At 37.7% G+C, this 21,368-nt stretch overlaps 5 protein-coding genes across 7 annotated transcripts; 4 read left to right on the top strand and 1 right to left on the bottom strand.

Annotated features, from left to right (window-relative positions):
• The first annotated feature begins 1,009 nt into the window (after window positions 1-1,009).
• Window positions 1,010-2,779, top strand: LOC104806510 (protein GPR107-like). The gene has a single exon (XM_010531449.2). It carries the CDS (start codon window positions 1,085-1,087, stop codon window positions 2,411-2,413), a length of 1,329 nt encoding a protein of 442 aa, XP_010529751.1. The 5' UTR covers window positions 1,010-1,084; the 3' UTR covers window positions 2,414-2,779.
• A 1,154-nt stretch (window positions 2,780-3,933) lies between these two features.
• On the top strand, window positions 3,934-6,787 carry LOC104806509 (ABC transporter G family member 20-like). The gene is given in 2 exon segments (XM_010531448.2): window positions 3,934-4,643; window positions 4,806-6,787. Coding segments are annotated over 2 exon segments (2,274 nt in total). The 5' UTR covers window positions 3,934-4,250; the 3' UTR covers window positions 6,687-6,787.
• A 649-nt stretch (window positions 6,788-7,436) lies between these two features.
• Window positions 7,437-10,041, top strand: LOC104806511 (serine/arginine-rich splicing factor RS2Z33-like). Of its 2 annotated transcripts, XM_010531451.1 has the most exons (7): window positions 7,437-7,510; window positions 7,903-8,016; window positions 8,586-8,625; window positions 8,753-8,848; window positions 8,960-9,147; window positions 9,262-9,387; window positions 9,472-10,041. In XM_010531451.1, the coding sequence occupies exons 2-7, from the start codon at window positions 7,910-7,912 to the stop codon at window positions 9,779-9,781; spliced, it is 867 nt and encodes a 288-aa protein (XP_010529753.1). In that variant the 5' UTR covers window positions 7,437-7,510; window positions 7,903-7,909; the 3' UTR covers window positions 9,782-10,041. The 2 variants fall into 2 exon arrangements, with proteins under 2 accessions (XP_010529753.1, XP_010529754.1); XM_010531452.1 differs by lacking the exon at window positions 7,437-7,510 and having other exon boundaries at window positions 8,361-8,625.
• Window positions 10,042-11,739: 1,698 nt separating this feature from the next.
• Window positions 11,740-14,049, top strand: LOC104806512. 2 transcript variants are annotated; one of them, XM_010531454.2, is made up of 4 exons: window positions 11,740-12,015; window positions 12,522-12,786; window positions 12,869-13,527; window positions 13,598-14,049. In XM_010531454.2, the coding sequence occupies exons 2-4, from the start codon at window positions 12,727-12,729 to the stop codon at window positions 13,911-13,913; spliced, it is 1,035 nt and encodes a 344-aa protein (XP_010529756.1). In that variant the 5' UTR covers window positions 11,740-12,015; window positions 12,522-12,726; the 3' UTR covers window positions 13,914-14,049. The 2 variants fall into 2 exon arrangements, with proteins under 2 accessions (XP_010529756.1, XP_010529755.1); XM_010531453.1 differs by lacking the exon at window positions 11,740-12,015 and having other exon boundaries at window positions 12,478-12,786.
• Window positions 14,050-15,232: 1,183 nt separating this feature from the next.
• Window positions 15,233-16,989, bottom strand: LOC104806513. Its single transcript, XM_010531455.2, has 4 exons — window positions 16,705-16,989; window positions 16,407-16,582; window positions 15,834-16,032; window positions 15,233-15,744 (listed from the first exon to the last, which is right to left on the bottom strand). Exons 1-4 carry the CDS (start codon window positions 16,781-16,783, stop codon window positions 15,521-15,523), a joined length of 678 nt encoding a protein of 225 aa, XP_010529757.1. The 5' UTR covers window positions 16,784-16,989; the 3' UTR covers window positions 15,233-15,520.
• Between the last annotated feature and the right edge of the window lie 4,379 nt (window positions 16,990-21,368).

A 21,368-nucleotide genomic window follows, 5' to 3' on the forward strand; every position in this document is an offset into this window, starting at 1 on the left:
ATATATATATATATATATATATACTAAGCTAGATCGAAGCCGACCATGGTACAAAAACAGCATTTAAACTAGTCTAAGTTTCTTTTCACATTTTCATCATGAAAACTATAAAAGCCAATTAAGACTTTTTAAACATTACACATTCAAATTTCTTTATTTCTAATTGTTTTCTAGTCATGTTTGGATTGGATTTAGGACGTTTTTGCGATTAGAACAAGTTCTACACTTGATTCAACGGTCGTTAGAAATTTTTTGAACCTTCCATCAATTATCTTTCGTGTTTCGATCTATATTCATATCATAGTCATTGCTCAATTAAAAAAATAATTAAAGTTCGTAAAATTCATAAAATATAGTTTGATACGTATAATTTTTTTTTTATAAAAAAATGTCTTCATTGATAATGGGGGTGTGGAATTAAATTAAGCAACGAAGCAGACACGTTCAATGTCTCATGGCAGAAGTCAAAGCTGGTCTACTCGAGCTGACCTGGTCAAAGATATGTTTGGTCCATATCTCATGGTTAACTGGGCGTAATTGAAGTATACCTACGGATCCTTCTTCTTTATATATATATATATATATATATCCCACAATTAAGTAGAATTATCTTTACATTCTTGTAAGCTATATTTCTATAATTTACTCTCTTTATATTTTGTATTTTCTTTTCATAATAATAACTTCCAATAACAAATTTTTACAAGTTTTCCGGATCCTATCACATATGTAATAAGATTTGTAAATCTTGCATCGGATAGGTTTGATATTCATTGTATTGGGCTTTTTGTAAACGGCGTCGTCTAAGATATTGGGCCTATAAGAGGAATAAAACATTGTATTAGGCTTTTTGTAATTGTGTTATAAGGAAGCCCATTAACAAAAAAAAAGTTTATGATTCTATGACGATATGGATCTGAAACGACGTCGTTGGATTCCCGAACTTATCGTTAAACGACGTCGTAGGTAAAAGCAACCACGAAGTGCACTGTACAGCGATCAGATCCGAGATTTAAAATAGGTTGGACTTGCATCTACGCCTAATTGCTTCGCCGGCTGTCAACAACGTCACCGACCAACCAAAATGACGATAATGCCCTTCTCCGGCGTCTTTCTCCTCTTCACCGCCGCATTTCTCGCCGTCGTTCCTTTGACCACGGCGGAGATAAAGTCCCTTGTCATCTCCGACGATGCTCGTCCGATGATCCTCTTCGAGAAGTTCGGATTCACGCACACCGGCCATGTCACCGTCTCCGTCTCCTCCGTATCCGTCGTCGCCTCCTCCGTCGTCACGAACGCGGACCCATCTCGTCTAGGGTTCTTCCTTCTCTCTGACGAGTCGCTTCTCCAGGTCCTCCTCGACATCCAGCAGGACCCTAGATTCTGCGTCCTCGATTCGAGCCACGTGATCCATCTCTTCTCCTTCAGAGATCTCTCTCCTCCTCCGAATTCGCGCTTCAACCAGTCATACCCAGTCACTTCTCCGGACGAGTACTCTCTGTTTTTTGCGAATTGCGCTCCGGAGACAAAGGTTTCCATGGCGGTTCGGACAGAGATGTTCAACAAGGATCCGAACGGATCTAGGGATTATTTGCCCGCAGGGTTGACCCAGTTGCCGTCTCTGTACTTCCTTTTCTTCCTGTGTTACATCTCCTTCCTAGGTTTCTGGGGCTACATTTGCTGGACCAACAAGCGTGTCGTTCATCGGATCCATCTTCTCATGGCGGGTCTTCTTCTGATCAAGTCGCTGAATCTGATCTGCGCCGCTGAAGACAAGCATTACGTGAAAGTCACGGGAACTCCTCATGGATGGGACATCCTCTTCTACATCTTCCAATTCATTCGTGTGGTTCTGCTCTTCACCGTGATCATCCTGATCGGGACTGGCTGGTCGTTTTTGAAGCCCTTTTTGCAGGAGAAGGAGAAGAACGTGTTGATGATCGTGATTCCCCTCCAGGTTCTAGCTAACATTGCTTCGATCGTGATCGGAGAAACTGGACCCTTTATCAAGGATTGGGTTACGTGGAACCAAGTGTTCTTGCTTGTCGATATCATCTGCTGCTGTGCCATCATCTTCCCCATCGTGTGGTCGATCAGATCATTGAGGGAGACATCCAAAACCGATGGTAAAGCCGCCAAAAACTTGGCTAAATTGACATTGTTCAGGCAATTCTATATCGTCGTGATCGGGTATTTGTATTTCACGAGAATTGTGGTGTTTGCCCTTAAGACCATTGCTGCTTATAAGTATCAGTGGGTGAGCTTTGCTGCAGAGGAGGCAGTTAGTCTTGCCTTCTATATGGTGATGTTCTATATGTTTAGGCCAGAGGAGAAGAACGAATACCTTGCTATCGATGATGAAGAGGAAGAGGCTGCTGCATTGGCACTTAGGGATGACGAGTTCGAGCTTTGAAAATTGGCAAAAGATCGGATTTTTCGAGCTGTTTCAGTTCACGGGCTCTTTTGGATCAGTGGAATTATTTTCTTTTTCAGTATGTTTGGTAGAAAGCTCTTGAAGACATGATGTCTTGCCACATCTCTGATGTTGCTCAGTATTGTTCTTTCTTTTGTTAAATTTTGTTTTTCTCTTTACATCGAATTCCTTTCTATGCCTCTCAACTGCGTCTGTTGATTTGGTTTCTGATTGGAAATCAAAACTCTGTGACCAAGAAAAGGATTAGATGCATGTAGAATATATTTAAATGCTGATGGGTTTCATTACGGGTTATTTTGTAAGAACTTAGAGGGGATTATCTTCATGTTAAGAGTTTGTGGAATCGTTTTTGTGTCAATCATAGCTGTTTTGCAAGCATTTCTCTTGAGTGATTGGCTTGATGCTTTTCGACTCTGGAATCGTTTATCTGATCTCCATAGTGCTAATGCATCGAGAAGTTGAAATTTGTCCCATCAGTTTGGGCCGGTCTTCGGTTATATACACAGGGATTATACAGGAATGGCCGGAGCATTCTATTATGGACCAGCAGAGAATCAAGAAACAAGAACCTGTGTTGTTCTTTCCCCAGGTATGTCTATGTTTCTTGCTTTCGATTCTTGGCTGTACGTCGGTAATCTTTAATAGAATCCAGCTAGAAAGCACGATTCTTTCGTTCTACCGAGCTGCCTTGGTGTTGATTTGAGAAAAAGGTTGGACCTTTGCATCTATGAGATGAGATGAACATCCTCAAAGCTTCAGAGGTATGTTCTTGAAACTCTCTGATGCATTCCAAGTAAGAGGGTTTGTTGGATTGGATTCTAGTAAAATAGGGTTTTGAGATTATATTAATGTGATAATCTGGTTTGTATCGGCATCGATTATATAGTTTTAAGTCTTCTAACCTACCGGTTTCGGGTCTAAACTTCCCTTAACAACCATCATATGCTTGTTTAGTAAGTTTTGGAATGATATTTTGTTAGAGGATAATAACTATCATTTCTCTTTTTGATACATCATATTGAAATTCTTTATATATTCTCTGCTTCTTGTTTCCTTGGACGAGATTTCGAGCACATTGATGATATTTTCGGTGTGAAGCCCTGAATTTCGGTCGATGGGTTTGAATGTTGTATGGATTGAAATTGAGAAATGGTTAGAGATTTCTTGTGGGAAATGGATTGGACCGTGGAAAGAAAGACGTGTATAGTTTTTAGAGGTGAGGAGCAGATGCAGCAGCCTGACCAAACGGGGTTTCCGGTTTTCTATTTCTTCACGTTAGGCTTTATTTTATTTTATGAATAAATAAATATCCAATCGCCTTCGTGTAGCCTTAGAAGCCGCCTCCTGATTTTATGGCGACCCTTTTTTTCCATTTTTTTTGGTATATTACTGTACACCTATACGTATATTTAGTATTTTTTAATAAATCATGAAACGAAAACTATTGGAGAAGCCTTAGACCATAGGCGCATATGGCAAGTGGGATTATGATATGATAATTTAGCATTTTCATGGGGTTTTCTATGTTCGGAATAAAATTATTTGGACTGCATTTCCCCCGGAAAAAAGTGCCTTAAGCCCCAAGAAATAGGCATAACATTTTTCAAGTTTAGAAAGTGACGAAGGTTTGCACAACTCCTCTCACCTACTCAATTGTTAGATACTTAAGAGATCACCAACCAAATTGACCCTTCTGTTCCATCTCTTCTTCCTCCATCTAAAGTCCTATATAATGTTTTCGTTTCCATTTACATTTTTTCTCTGTGGGTTCAGTTCAGAAGCTTAAAACCGGAACCCTAAAGATTTGCTCACCCAAATGTCTGGTCTACTCGGGAAAATATCTCCGGCCAGGCGAGTTTCCCGTCATGATCTCCCCCTGTTTTACCTTGACCAGACATCAATGGAGCCCCAGAGTTGCCCTAGAAGGGGCACACCAAGGGTATCCGCCACGCTGGCAGAGCTTCTGATGCGCGTGGAGGGTTCTCCGGATGACCATAGTGCCCATCGTCGTCATCAGGCCATGGATGTCAATGTCACCTCCAATGCCTGGAGCTCGGTTCCCACTTCTTCTGTATCTTCTTCCCCCTTTGTTCTTTCCTTTAACGACCTGACTTACAGTGTGAAGACAGGGAAGAAGTTCGAGTTCTCACCTTGTTGCGGGAATTCAGCTTCAGGTTCTGATGCAAATGATTGGGCAGGCAATAGTAAGGTCCTGCTGGATGAAGAGGAAGAGGCTGCTGCATTGGCACTTAGGGATGACGAGTTCGAGCTTTGAAAATTGGCAAAAGATCGGATTTTTCGAGCTGTTTCAGTTCACGGGCTCTTTTGGATCAGTGGAATTATTTTCTTTTTCAGTATGTTTGGTAGAAAGCTCTTGAAGACATGATCGGGTGAAGCTCAAGACGGGGAGATCATGGCCGTTCTTGGGGCAAGTGGGTCGGGGAAATCGACGCTGATCGATGCATTAGCCAACCGAATTGCCAAGGAGAGTCTCCGAGGATCTATCACCTTAAATGGGGAAGTTCTCGAGTCGAGTTTGCAGAAAGTCATATCAGCTTATGTGATGCAAGACGACCTTCTCTTCCCTATGCTTACTGTGGAGGAAACCCTAATGTTCTCTGCAGAGTTCAGGCTTCCTCGTACGCTGTCCAAGAAAAAGAAGGCGGCCCGGGTCCAAGCTCTGATCGACCAGTTAGGGCTGAGAAGCGCTGCAAAAACCATCATCGGGGATGAGGGTCACCGAGGAGTCTCGGGAGGAGAGCGGAGACGGGTTTCAATAGGTACCGACATAATCCATGACCCGATTATCCTCTTCCTCGATGAACCGACTTCCGGGCTTGACTCTACCAGTGCTTTCATGGTGGTCAAAGTGCTTCAGAGAATAGCACAGAGTGGGAGCATTGTTATCATGTCGATCCATCAGCCAAGTTACCGAATCTTGGGCTTGCTCGACAGGTTAATCTTCCTTTCCCGCGGAAACACCGTTTATAGCGGCTCACCAGAAAATCTCCCTCGGTTTTTCGCAGAATTCGGTCATCCAATCCCTGAAAACGAGAATAAAACTGAGTTTGCACTCGATCTAATCCGTGAACTAGAAGATTCACCAGAAGGAACCAAAACTCTAGTCGAGTTCCACAAGCAATGGAGGACGAAGAACAGCAGCAGCAGCTGCAGCAGCTGCAGCAGCAAGAACCAGAACAGAAACACCAATGTCTCGCTCAAAGACGCGATAAGTGCGAGCATTTCACGGGGGAAACTCGTGTCCGGAGCAAAGAAAAATGGCTCAAACCTAACATCCTCAGTTCCGACATTTGCAAATCCATATTGGATCGAGATGATCGTCATAGCGAAGCGAGCACTGCTGAACTCGAGAAGACAACCCGAGCTCTTCGGAATCCGTCTAGGAGCCGTTCTAGTCACCGGAATCATCCTCGCCACTATCTTCTGGAAACTCGACAGTTCCCCAAAAGGGGTTCAAGAACGTCTAGGGTTCTTCGCCTTCGCCATGTCCACGACCTTCTACACCTGCGCAGAAGCAATCCCAGTGTTCCTGCAAGAACGATACATATTCATGAGAGAAACAGCGTATAATGCTTACCGGAGATCCTCCTATGTCCTGGCTCAGTCCATAATCTCAATCCCTTCACTCATCGTCCTCTCTCTCAGCTTCGCCGCCACGACCTACTGGGCCGTCGGACTCGCTGGCGGCGGAAATGGGTTCCTCTACTTCTTCCTCACCATCCTCGCCTCCTTCTGGGCCGGAAGCTCCTTCGTCACATTCCTCTCCGGCGTCGTCTCTCACGTCATGCTTGGATTCACCGTCGTCGTCGCGATCCTCGCGTATTTCCTTCTCTTCTCCGGATTCTTCATCTCCAGAGACCGAATCCCTCTCTACTGGATCTGGTTCCACTACATCTCCCTCGTGAAATACCCGTACGAAGGTGTTCTTCAGAACGAATTCGAGGATCCGACGAAGTGCTTCGTCCGTGGGATTCAGATGTTCGACAATTCTCCGTTAGGTCAAGCTCCGTTGGCGGTGAAGACGCGGCTTCTGAGCAGCATGAGCAGCGTTTTGGGGATCAATGTGACGGCGGAGACGTGTGTGACGACGGGGATCGACATTCTGAAGCAGCAAGGGATAACGGATCTCGGAAAATGGGATTGCTTTTGGATCACCATTGCTTGGGGATTCTTCTTTAGGGTTCTGTTCTATTTCACGTTGTTGATCGGAAGCAAGAACAAGCGGAGGTGAAGAAGATAAAGAAGAAGAAACTGATTTCAGGGGAATTTATTATATTTAAAATTGAGGTTCAGCAATTTGTTTTTTTTTTTCGAGATAAATTATGTATTTGTATTTATTTTGTTGTTATTTAATTTAATGGTGTATTTGTCCAAAGGAAAAATTGTAATTCAACTTTAACTTGTTTGCATTTAATATTTCTTTTTCTATAAAAGATTTTTTTTAATGTTTTACTAATTAATCTTTTACTCTAATTAAATAGTTATTCTTTAGTTGATCTATTAAAATTTTATTTAAACTCTAAACTTTAGAATTCAACCTCTTAATTGATTTTATTTTGTTCCGATTTATACTTGCAGCACTCGGTTTTATTATTTTAAAATTTTCAAGTACAAGAATTGTTGTCATTAAAAAAATTATCATGATTTTTTTATTATATATTTTCATTAAAAGATCAGGTTCAGGACGTTTTATGGACTATCCAATTTTGTCACCCTATGTTATTATCCAATTAAAGCTGGATATACTTCTAAATTAGTAGATAAATATAAGATTTTATTCCATTTATTGCAGCCCAAAAAAACAATGGGCGTAACAAGGAGGCCCAATAAAGGCAAAAAAAAAAAAATCGTAATGGCATTTTCGTAAATTCCTTCTAACGTTAATATTGAATCCTGACCGTTAGTTTAAAAGGCTCCAGCGAATCGCAGCCGTTGATACTTGTCGGTTTCTTCTAAACTCAGTTTATAAGCTCAGGGCTGAGACGCTCTCACGCGTTCCTCCTCTTCACTTCGAGATTAGGGTTGCCGAGTGTTGCACCGACTTTGTTTCTTCAGGTATGGATTCTTCCAAATTGGGTTTCTTGCTTCGAATTTGTGGTATTTTAGGTTTGAAATTAGGGTTCTTATACGGGTTCAACCTTTCAATGGTGTTGTTTTTAGCCTTTTGTTTCCCTTCGCGGTTTGGTGTTGTGTCGTTCGTGAAGGTTTCGGATTGGAGAAGTTTTAAAAGATGTGTTATTTGACTTCATTGTTCGCGTGGGATGGGAGAAGTTTGGTTGTGATTTGATTCATTTGGGCATGTGTCCACTGTTCATGTGCTATTTCGAAGATTACTATGGATTTTGTTTTCGTATAGGCCTGAATTTGGTGAAATTTTAGGTTTTGTAGTTTGGTGATTCGGCGATTTGCCCTCATAATGTTGTGGATTTTGTTCTACCTTGTTACAGCTTGAAAATGCCTCGTTATGACGATCGTTACGGGAATAATCGTCTCTATGTTGGCCACTTGTCATCCAGAACTCGCACCCGAGACCTAGAACGGCTGTTTAGCCGATATGGGAGGTATCTAATCATTGATTCCATCTGTGGATGAAATACTTGAAAGTTTTTGTGTTTGAGGGTTGATGGTAATTTTGATTTCATTTTTGAAACAAAAATCCTTTTTTGATTTATTTCACAAACCTCCCTTTTTTCTTTTCTACTACAGTTTATGGATTATTATATGATGAATTTGTTTTTCGGTGGCGTGAGAGAAACGCACTCCAAGTTGATGTTACGATCTTTTAGGGTTTTTCTTCTTTTTGGCTTATTGGTCTTGCTACTTTCTGTTAGTTGATTTTGCATCTGTGGGAAACTTCTGGAGCTAGGTTTAGTGTTTTTTTTTAACTGGAATGATCTTGTTGAAGGTTTCCGGGGTTTTGGCCTTAACCTGGAGGTGTTTGATGAATGGGTCGGGTTGCCTTGGTGGTATTGGTGGGAATTCTCACCAGGTGTATAGTTGCCGTCGGCGATTCTGTTTGTTGTCTTATTGCGTGTTTTAGTGGAAATTGGAAATGGCCAAGATCTCAAACTGGTGTTTAGAAGTTCCTTAAGTAACGATGGCCTTACTTTTCTGGCAACAATTTCCGCAGAGTGCGTGATGTGGATATGAAGCGCGACTATGCTTTTGTTGTAAGTAGTAGTACCTCTCTTCTTTTTTCTCTAGCTCCTGATTGATTTAATTGGTCATAATTTGGTAGAAACTGTGATTCGGACAAATATTATGTATCTGGAATTCGTGCTTTCCTGTTGACAACAGGAATTTAGTGATCCTCGTGATGCTGATGACGCGAGGCATTACTTGGATGGACGGGACTATGATGGAAGTCGCATCGTTGTGGAGTTTTCACGAGGGGTGAGTGAGTTGTTTGTTGATATATCTAACTCCTTTTCGCAATGTGTTAACATGTAATGTAAATGAGAATTACTAGTACTAAGTCGATGCAAATCTTGTATTTTACGGTAGGCACCTCGTGGTTCCCGAGATTACGGTGGTAGGGGCCCACCTCCTGGGTCTGGTCGCTGTTTCAACTGCGGTGTCGATGGTCATTGGGCTCGAGACTGCACGGCCGGAGACTGGAAGAACAAATGTTACCGCTGTGGTGAAAGGGGACATATCGAGAGAAACTGCAATAACAGTCCGAAGAAGCTGAAGTACTCGTCTCTCTCTTTCTCACATCCTCTCTCTTTCTTTTTTGGGTGAGAACCTTGTTTTGCATAGTTCTAATCCTTTCAACGTCTCATTTCGTTTTTTATTTATGGTTTTAGGCGTGATGGAAGTTACTCAAGGTCTCCTGTGAGATCTCGATCTCCTCGTCGCAGAAGAAGTCCAAGCAGGAGCAGAAGCCTTAGCCGAAGCCGTAGCCGTAGCTACAGCCGAGGTCGTAGCTACAGGTTGGTTTCTCGTCCCTCCTTTCTAGTTTTCAACTATTTTGTGCTCGTGTTTGAGCTGTAGACTGATGTTATTTTCAAAACTAGTCGGTCAAGGTCCCCTGTGGAAAGATCACGTAGTCCAAAATCGATGGCGGATTCTCCATCGCCAAGAGGAAAGGAACGTAGCCCGTCGCCCCGTGAGGAACACAGCCCGAGGGCTAGAGACAGCAGTCCTGCTTCTCCTCCGAAACATCAGAAGCAAGAAGGTTTGGACTCTGAAGATGGGGGGAGTCCCCGAGGGAAAGGCAGCCCTCGAGGCGAAAGCCCGGCCGAAGCCAATGGGCGCAGCAGCCCGAGAGATGACAGGAGTCCTGTCGATGACGATTTCGAAGTCAAAGGTAGCGAGTCGCCTTGATTGGCTGTTGGTCCTGGCCGCCATTGTACCATGTATGCTTCGTCTTCTTCTTCCCCAGATCGACTGTCTTTGTTTTTGTTTTATTTATGTCTGAGAATGCTGAGATTTGCTCTCTTTTCTTAAACTCTAAAAACTTATTTAGTTTGTCAGAGACTTAATTGCAATTGGTGGTGGAGGTTGATGCTGATTAAAAAAAACCATGTATAGGTTGGCTTTTAAGTTTGTTGTCTTAAGGGAATATCTTGGGTTACGTGTGGTCAGCTTGGTTTTCGGTTCGGATATAAAAAGATTGTAACCATTAGTTTTTTTTTTTAATCAATCTCGCTGTGATTAGGTTCGGTGCTATTTTGATTATGTTTGGATTCGGATTCTGGTTTTTCATTGGTAAATTTTTTAAAATTTTTTATTTATTTTAGTTCAGGTAAATTCAGTTTTTTTGAATTTAGAAAAATTATAATCGTTTGATTTTTATATTGAATTTGGTTCGTAATTATGGTCAAATATATATATTATCAAAACGGTTAGTATTTTTGTGGTGATTTGGATTTTGGACCAAAATTTTGTGTATTCCCAAAATCTAAATATATAAATAGTTGTATTTAAAGGATTGTGTTGAATATACCTAAATATTCACTTTATTATCTGGATAAAATCCCTAAAAAAATCTTTACCTTGCAAAAATATATACAAATAAATCTTCAATTTGAAAAACTATCATTCAATCTCTGAACTTGTAATTTGCTACTTTGCTACTGAATAAAACCTCGAACTTGCAAATTATTGCTATAATAAACTTTTGACCGGTTTGACCACAATTTCAGGCGATCGGAAATCTACGTATTAACGGATTGCTGATGTCATCTTATACACGTTATCAATTTCAATTTAAAAAATGACATCAGCAATCCGTCAATACGTGGATTTCCGATCGTTTGAAATTGTGGTCAAACCGGTCAAAGGTTTATTAGAACAATAATTTGCAAGTTTGAGGTTTTATTCTTTGACAGGTTACAAGTTCGGGGATTGAATGACAGTTTTTCAAATTGAAAGTTGATTTGTATATATTTTTGCAAGTTGGAGGTTTTTTTAGGGGTTTTAGCCTTATTATCCATGTGAAAATTAATTATTATTGGTAAATTAATATTTTTAATAATTATATATAGTTTGATTAGATTATCACTAATTATTAGACATGTAAATTAGATTTAGAAATAGATGATCATATAGAATAAAAAATACGAGTAGATTATTATATTTTTTTAAAAAATTAATTTGTTATATAATTTTTTTGGTATTAGTTATATATATTTAAAATAATATTAAAATCAAAAACAGAATTTTAAAATTTAGTTGAACTAATTATTAGACATGTAAAATAGATTTAAAAAATAGATGATCATATTATATCATCATCAAATTTTCATCTTTATTTTATAGAATTTTATTACAATTAAAAATGTTAACTATAATGATTAAAATGATAATATTTTGATAAAATCATGGTTACAAATTAAATTCCAAAAACTATAAAATCTGTCAATTATATCTATAATTTTTATGGTTATTTATGCGAATATTTTTTTTTATGATTATAAGTAAATAGTTTGTATAAGACAATTTGTAGATAAATGATAATCTTCTATTGCAATAAACATTTGCCTTTGAATTTGATCGTTTTTTCTTTTTTTTATTAAAGTTTAAATAATCTCTTTATACCTTATTTTTTTATGGCATAAACCTATTGAATTGAATCTCCGTCACCATCATATATTTATTACTAAACTATTATTAATTTCTCCGTATAAAAAAACCTTAAAAAACGTTCTGTAGGAGTAAATGAAAATTTTACTTTAGCTTTAAAACCATAATTATTGTTTATTGCATAAAATGTAACTGATAAGTAAGTAGTGGCTGAAAATCTCGCCTTCACCCCGTCGTTTCTTGGAAAACGCCGTCGTGTTTTTCAAGAACGGCGGTCCCCATCGGAGCAAGAAGGGTTCTTGTCATGTTTTTGGGTGTTTTCGTCGCCATTGAATCTCTCTTTTGGAAGGATTGAAGCGTCGCGGGAATGAGCGGAGGAGCGAGGAGAGATGGGGAGATGAGAGAGGATTTGAAGGGGAAGCAACTGGCCATGGGAGAAGGTATCATCTGCAGGAGAGAGATCCACAGCTAGCGAAAGATTTGGTCTTACCGTTCGGGGGAGAGGAGAATATCTGAAGATGATGATGAGGAAGGTGATGTGCTATGTTTCTTCGTGAAGAATATTCTATCATCATTACAACTCATGATTTATACAAGTTTTTAAGGTTTGAAAGAAGTAGAAGTTATGGATGCAGGAAATGTTAATGTAATGGACTTGAGTTTTTTTATTTATTTTACATTAGAAAACTCCTAAAATAATTGAGTGTATATATATATATATATATCTTCATTTGTCTATGTATGTTTGTATCTTATGTATGTATGTATGTATGTGCATTTAATAAATCTATATATCTTTTTTACGGAAATACTTTACTGATATTATTTATAACAATTAAATGTTAAATTGTATTATCTAACCATTTCGCTAGAGGCAGCAGTGCGAATTTCCATTTGTTTGGGTTAATGTTGATATTACGCTTATAGTATATTAAAAAATATTTTATTAGATTTTCTTAACATATTAATAAATATTTGTTATTATGGTGTTGAAGACGAATCTTTCTTTATCAAAATCGGTTTTCTTTCATGGCCGAAGGCGTGGAGGAAGGCGAGGAAAAGAAAATATGGGATTCGTTCCTTGTCGACCACGGAGAAAGAAGAACAGAAATGGAAACGAGGGAGAGAGATGGAAAAGGTCCCCAATTTGCAATTGAGGGAAGTGGAAGGTTATTATTAAGAGCTTCGAGTCGTGGCGAAGGGCAATTCGGCGTTAGGGTTTGGTTTGGTCTTCCTCAACAACAATGTCTCGGCTTGCCAATCTCTCGGTTCGCAACGGGCTCCAGTGGAGGGGGCAGAACAAGGTATGTTGTGGTTGGCTTGTAATCATCGGTTGTTTTCTGGGTTGTATGGCTGATGGAGTTTTGATGCCCCAACGAACGACAGATTCGCATGTTGTCGACATCGGCCCCTTATCTCCTTCTGGACAGGAATGTGGTGGGAAAGGCTTCGTCCGGTGAAAAGGCCATCAATTGCAAGCTGTACGATCCGAGGAAGGGAGAGACGGTCAAGAGCCCAGCCTTGGAATTGACAAAGGAGCTGCAGATGGTAGGATCGTCGAGGGGATGGGTGGCTCTAATGAACGAGAGCGATTCCACCGTGCGTCTCACCGACATGTTCAGACCAGGCTCGTCTGCCAAGGTCATATCCATGCCTCCCCTTATCCAACCAGAGGAGAGAAGAGACCTTATCATCAACGTGTCTCTCTCGTCTCCTCCAGAGAAGGAGGAGGACTGTGTGGTTGCGGTCAAGTTCCTTGGACCTTATCTCAGTCTGTGCCGTCCAGGAGACTCGGAATGGACCCACATCAAAGCCCCTTGGGAATTGAAAATGTCATCTGTCATGTATTCGGACAGAGACCGGGTGTTTTACTTGAACACTCTCCCGAGTGGTGGGTCGGGTCTGGCCGAATCCGGCTCCCCGTTGGTGAAATACCACCAGAGACTGCCCTGTCACGGCTCGCCCGGCGTGCCCAAGCCCGATCTCGACAAATTCACCCTGCACATGGTGGAATCACCTTGCGGCGAATTATTCATCATTTGGTGGTATGCTGTCGTTACCTTCGTTTTCTAACAATGATAATCCGGATCACTCCTAAAAACGAAACGTGGGCAGGTTCTTGGGCGACAAGTCAGAAGGTTACAAGACCAAGCGGTTGATGGTGTTCAGGGAAGACAAGGATCAAGGGAAGGGGTATTACACGGAAGACATAGGGGACCTCTGCATTTTCCTCGGACCTAGGACCGATCACTTCTGTGTACGGGCGAGCACGTACCCCGGCCTTGTCCCCAACTCCATCTACTTTGCAGGCTTTCACCACTCGGGCGTCTACGACTTGGCCACCCGCTCCATCCGCCTCCACGACCACATCACCTCTCATCCTCGCCTCGCACTCTGGCTTGCTCCCCTCCAGTCATGTGTCCAAATCTAGATCCTCTCGCGTTGCTACTTTAATCTATCCTCTTTGCTTCTGTTTGCTCGCATCTCTCTACTTTGTTGGTAATTATTTCGTTTATATAAAACAAGTTTGCAAATTGGCTTAAAGTCATGGCTTTTATATTTTTTTTGTTAAACCGTGCAATTTTTTTCCAGTAGAATCCGGTTCTTATATTCTCAAAACCGGATCCGGTTAAAGAGCAGTTTTTAATGGGCCTAAAAGCCCAAAAACTTTAAGGCCGTGTTCGGCTGATCTCCAGGAACTTGCAAAGCCAACAAAAATGGCTGCATCTCCTTGCCCTGCATCAACTTTCCAACAAAAACTATCTAAAAGATGAAGATATCATTTTATTTATTTTAAGATCATTACTGGTTTTGATTTCAAATTTTTAGTTTTCAAAATATTACTTTACATGCTATTTCATATTAAACCAAAATAAACTTAAAGATTGTCCTTTTTTTTTAATTAAAATACATATGTGATTGTTTACGATAATTAATTAAAAAAAAAGATGTTTTTTAAGAAATTTTAAAATTATAAGTTTTTTAGTTTATCCCTTATTAATATAATATAAAAAATAAAAAAAAGAGTCATGTATAATTACAAACATCTGAGATACTATTTATAATTATAAATTATTTACTTTTTAAAAAAGAAAAATCATGACTATTATCACGTTATTTTTTTCCTTTTTTTAGATTATTATTATTATTTATATTTTAAAATTTTCATAATAAAATAATAAATTAATATTTATAATTAATAAATGATTTTTTCTATTTTGTATTGGTCCCAAATATTTTTGAGATGGCTCTGTCTATGTTTAGTTTTTTGGTGTAATGTATTCAAGAAAATTATAAGTATCATAATTTTTATTCATGTGTATGCCATAGAATATGAATATTTCATCAATTATTTGAGAAATGAGTTCATGTAAATTAAACTTTGAATGGGATAAAAATTACTTAGATTGTGTTAAGTGGAATGTCCATTTCCGTAGAGCCATATACCCAAATCATCTGTGTATTGAAGATCTCTCCCAACTCTGTTGGTTTGAGAGCCCACTTTCTGAACAAGAGGTCGTGGGTTCAACACCCAGGGTATGGAGATTTCCCCTCCGGCCACCTTCGGGTGCTTCACATCCCACACGTGTGGTGCCGGTTGTGCGTGTGGGTCGGGATTAGTCTGGGCCCTTTGGGCCTGGGATTACCCGGTTATCAAAAAAAAAAAAATCATCTGTTTATTTGGTTTAATGAAAATTGCACTAAATTATAACCAACTTTAATGAAAATCCAATATTAAAAAAAAAAAACTGAAGCTTAATTTTCGCATATACATTTTATATAATTTGTTTTAGTTTTGGTATTTATCGGACTTGGTTCACTTCTTATTCTAGTTTTTACAAAAATCGTACCAAATCAGAACCGGATATCATTTGGTTCGACTCAAGGTATGGACAGTGATGAGAATCTTGAGTCTGCAGTATTCCGAGTATTCGTTGCCCCTTTGACAAAACGGTGAGAAGAAAGATTAACCAAAAATCCATGTGAGCGATCGTCAAGAAGCTGTACATATATGAGGTGATTCCGGCTCGGACCGGGTTATAGGGTATTCCCGAGCTCATCCTCAATCTCGTCTCCATCTTCAAACAGCTTTAGGAACCGGGCCTGTTCCTGTTGCCGTTTCTTCCTCTGCCAGTACTTGTACCCTGCCAAAACCCCCACCAACACTACACCTGAAACCACTACCACTATCAAAACCACGATCACGGGGTGTATCCTCTTGCTCTCATCTTCCTTTCGTGACCCGGATTCTGCATTCGAAGCTACAAACACACACGATATGTTTTTTCTTTTCAGTTGAATCAACCCTGATAATAGGACCCTAAACCCCGTTGAGATAAAGATAATTCACCTGATGTGTTGTGAGAGCATCCGTGGCAAAGGAGAGTGACATTTAGTTCTTTTTCTTTGGAGTGGGTGTATTTGCCTTCTGCTGTGAAATCAGAAGGGCAAAGCTCCCACTCGTCAAACACATCACTTGACTTGATGATTGTGTCTTCTTCATAGAACCCACATCTCTTGCACTTTGTCCCTTTAAGTTCAGTTAGGGGCTGAAACCATTAAAAAAACCCATCAAAGCATTTCAGACAAGTGTTTAAAAGGAGAGACTTGCAGACATTGGAGGGCAAAATTTCAACAAAGCACACCATGAACAGAGATGCAGAAAAGATTAACAGCTTTCTTCTCTCAACATATCTGAATCTAAATGTTCTTTAGAATCTATGATTCTGATATCCCAATCTCTCATGGCTTTCCCAAAAGGCAGGTATTGCAATGGAAAACTTCATCTCTTATCACAATTACATTACATTGCGAAGCCATAACCAAATGCCAAACAAAATCAATCAATAGCTAGATCAGTTCTATCAGAGCCATATCAACTACTCCGTGGTGAGAAAGCTATCGGCTTTTTTCCAACACAAACCTGCCAAGACTCTTCGCCTTTGAAACCATACAGCACATCCTTTTTCTTCACATCGGGCAGCACCGTCTTGTTCTCTCCTTTACACTGAAAGTACACTGTTGGCTTAGTTGAGAACCAATCATGTGTGGTGAAAATCTGAATCGAATCCAACGTAACTTCCTGTGTTGAAATGTTTTCTGCCAGAAGCAAACCCCATTCAGCATAATCACCAAGAATTCCAGTACCAGCGGAGACAAAATCACAAATCAGATCAGATGAAATCTGTTTGGTAAGCGAGAAAATTTGAAAAACTGTTTACCTGGGAAAGTGCAGAAGAAGACGAGGAAAAAGAGGAAACCGCTAAAACCCCAGGAAACCAGAGGGTTTTGGATCGGCATAGCGACTCCCTGACGAATCGCTCGATCAAAACCGATCGAACTGGTGATCAGGGTCGAATTCAGAAGGGGGACTGTAATTAGGGTTTCGAACGATCAGAGAGAGCGTCGAGAAAGGTTGAACTTTTTCTCCCCTTTGATTCGCGGAGATCTCGTCGAGCTTATGCTATGGCGGTTTGGAGATACTATTCTTCACCCCTCTTGGAGGACAGACCGAGCTTCTTGCGCTGACCGGTTTGCCATTTATAACGAGGATCGCCTCTAACTTACGCATGGTGCGCAATGTTCTCCCTTTTAATTTCTTTTGTCAAACGATTTCATTTTAATTAATTAAAAACTTCTATTACAATGTATGCAACATCAAGAGTTATCTCAAAGACTCAAATTTAGTCGGATTACGTTATAAGATGTATATAAAATTCAATTCTTATAAATTTTGTATAAAATTACATCAAAATAAAATGCAGTATAAAAGTCAATATAAATAATTGTATTCTAAAATAATATAAATGAATAATAATAATAATATATAATTATAAACTCAAATAAAAATAATTCTTCAAACATTATTCTAAATAAGAATATCAATCAAAATGAAGATCATTCTAAAAATAAACTCTAAAACCTTTTTGAAACTGAATTAATTTTTCAGTTTTAGGGTTTTCTTATATAATTCTCATTTTTAAAGATGTAGTTCAAAAATAATTAAAATGAAAAATCATTCTAAAAAAATAAAATGAAAAACCAGTAAATTTATTGATGTAATTTATGATTTTAAATAATGAACTCTAGATATATTATATAAAAAATAAATAAGAAATTCAAATGAAAACATTATTGTTATTAATGAAAATAGATGACAATTTTTTCTATAGTAGCATAAATATAAGAAAATTAAAAACAAATATTCAATATCTTATAAAATATGATATTCTGCTATTAAAAATGAGAAAATAATTAATATTTAAATATGAAATTGAAAAATAGAGAATGATTTTTTTTAGATATTAGGAAAGGAAAAGAATATCAATTTAACGGGAACATATTAATTTTTTTTTGTATTAGAGAGATTAAAAATAATAAGGTAAAACGCCAAATATAGGTATATCTATATTAAAGAAATACCACGTGGTATAAATTTAAAATATATATGCAAACGAAAACCTTTATTTAGCCAACCATCCATCCATCCACCCTTTATTGCGCTATATAAGCATCGATACTTCCAGTCACGATAATTCACACAACATCAAAAAAAAAAAAACCAAAAGAAAAAAGAAACTTCAAGAGATTCATAAGAACATCGAATACGATGATGATGTGGAAAAGGGTTGCGGCATTAGCCATGGCTGTGATGGTGGTGATGGCGTTTGCGGCCGAAGAGACAGAGGGGACAGTGATTGACTACGGGGCGATAGGTAAGGGCGAGATCCCCGGCTGCAGCAAGCAACATCCCACCAACTGCCGCAAAGAACGAGCCAACCCTTACCACAGGGGCTGTTCCGTAGAATCGGGATGCCGCCACGAAGGCAAATATGATCCGAAACCGGAACGTGTCGGACGCATCTAAGATTCTTCGTTCGTCCTTATAAATATACATAATCTCTAAATTACAATGATTCAAATGCATTCTTTTATTTATTTATTTATTTTTTACCACGACATCGATATTGATCGTGATCTCTACGTATCGTATTACCCGTTATTTTTTGCTATTTGGTGGGAGTTATTCTTTTTGTAAAGGAATAAAAAAATAAAATAAAATATTTTTAAGTACGTATACACATTAATATTTCTCAAGTACGATTACCCCATCTTTGTTATCGAGTGGAAAAATAATGTTGTCATTGTTTATCCAAATTCGGATAATTCAACCGGTGAAAACGTGGGCAAATCATCTCGTCCCAATTCGAATTTCAAATTTGGAGAGAAAATGTGTATCCAAATCACCAACTCTCAATCTCGAGATCAGTCTGAACTTTGGTCCATAATAGTCGGTTAACAAAATAAATTATTGTCATTATTTTTTTTAGGAAAATCCTGAATTATATATATACTTTTTTAATATTCCTGAAGTATTTATTGCTCTCTTTTACTGAATTTTGAATGAGATATTTTCTTTTGTTAAATATAAAATTTTTATACGTTCTCTAGGAGAAGGAATACTGGCCAAAATGTAATGGATATATAATTTTATAAATTTATTCACAAAAATCACTTTGGTTCAAAACGCAATACGACCTGCAAAGATATGCATCGTTGTCTTATATACATGAGTTATTATTATTATTATTATTATTATTATTATTATTATTATTATTATTATTATTATTATTATTATTATTATTATTATTTCCAACAAATTCCTTTAAAGTAGCCGTATAAATCGCTATTACGTGCGTTTTCATAAGCAAAGCCTGTTAGAACATGTTATGTCTATTTAACGTTTTTTTTGTCTTTATTGCAACTTTTAATTTAATGTTTTGCTAATTTCTGTTACAACAAATTCATCGTTACTCTAGAATTTTTTTTTTCTATATTAGAATAAATATAAAGGTATTAAAAACAAATATTCAATATCTTATAAAATATGATATTTTCTATTACAAAAAAGAAAATAATTAATATTTAGATATGAAATTGAAAAATAGAGAATGATTTTAGAAAAATCAAATTAAAAAGAATGTGATTAATTCTCTTAGATTTTTTTTTTGGATTTATGTAAAAAATTAAGATGGTAATAATAATAAAATGGTAACAAATCTTGGATGTAAAAAAATGTACGATGTTTAATTATATTTGAATAAAAATTTAAAAAATAAATTAGATTATAAAAAATCAAAATATATATACTAAAAAATAACCTGTATGTCGGAGGCCTTTTAAATGTAGGACCATCAGTTGCACCCTATTAGACGGTCATAGCTGCATCTATCTAACATATTAAAATTGAGCATAAAAGAATTTTGTTTATTTCAATTTTAAATTATAATGATTATATTTTACAAATAATATATTAATTGGATGGACGTTAAATATTTATAATTAAAGTTATACTGAATATATATATATATATATATATATATATATATATATATATATCTTTTTTAAAATAATTTTTTTAATAATACTATCAATCATTCTCTCGTATTGTATGCGAGATTAACGATTAAATCTCAAACTTCGTATAAATAATTGGGTTGACTAAGCGTTCCACAACCACGAGTCCCGTGCTGGATAATCACCAATACAAAAAAAAAAATGGTTGACGAGTCAAATGGACATTTATGATATTGATAATTATCACTTTGTAAATTCCAAATAAATACAGATCTTATTAATAAGTACATAAATTTTTTTATTTCCTAGAAAAATATATACATTTAAAATTTTCTTTTAAATTCTTATACGAATTGTATTAATTGAATAACAATTTCCAACGAACGAAACTGACGTGACTCATATATTTTTATTATAGGGTAAAAATTTATCATGTGGCATTGATATATAATATGCATACACACGTACATTATCAGAGGTTGTTATATTTCAACAACTTTAGATTTTAAAATAGGAGCGTGGTTCGATTGACGAGAAAGACGGCAGTTGAGAACACATTCCCCAATATGGTAGAGGCACATTCGACTGAAAAAGGAGAGCTCGGGCACGTTTAAAATGTATTGATGTTTACGCTCCACAACAGAATTCTGTTGAGACGTATAGGGGCAGGAGAAATATATCGAATGCCATTCTGAAGTAAAGAAGTAGTGATAGTAAGTTTAGGTGCGTTGTCCATGCGAATCAACTTAATTTTGTCGGAAAATTGCGTTTCTATAAAAGAGATGAACTGAGAAAAATAAATGGAAACGTCAATTTTATTACGCAAAAGGTAGATCCAAGTCATCCTTGTACAGTCGTCAACAATGGTAAGAAAATACCGATGTCCATCAATCGTAGGAGTATGAAATAGTCCCCAAATATCAACATGCAATAAATCAAAAGGGACATAAGATAAATGAGCAGAAATTAGGAAAGACAACATTTTTTATTTGGCCAAAAGACAAACGTTACAATGCGAATTATTCGAAGGAGAAAAAACAAGCTCTTTGGAACCAACAAGACCACGAATTCTGATGTCCAAAGGATGTCCGAGACGATTGTCACAACCGTGCAAAGAGAATAAAGAATATGAAATGGACGAGATGAATGGATGTTCATATAACAATCTCCAATATACATCTCAATATATATATATATATATATATGGTATAATGTGAAATTTATATATCCAAAAGAATGTTTAGTTACAACCCAACCATATATTTGTACATAAGGAAGTGAAAACCATAAAAAGATAATAAAAGACAGATGTTCTAGCCAACTAGTGCTAATGTGTGAGACGATACCATTCCTGCAGCATGCGGTTCTCAGCCACCGAGACAGCTTCTTGCCCCGACATGATAATATCACGTATCACCCGATCCAACTTCCTGATCTGATTGCGAAAAATTCTGTTGTTACGCTCCCGCCAAACTTAGTAAATGACAACCTGCAAGAGGATCTTGATCAGACCTTACTTGTTATTGCT

This window comes from Tarenaya hassleriana, unplaced genomic scaffold (assembly GCF_000463585.1).
Source record: "Tarenaya hassleriana unplaced genomic scaffold, ASM46358v1 Cleome12, whole genome shotgun sequence".
Lineage (NCBI taxonomy): Eukaryota > Viridiplantae > Streptophyta > Magnoliopsida > Brassicales > Cleomaceae > Tarenaya > Tarenaya hassleriana.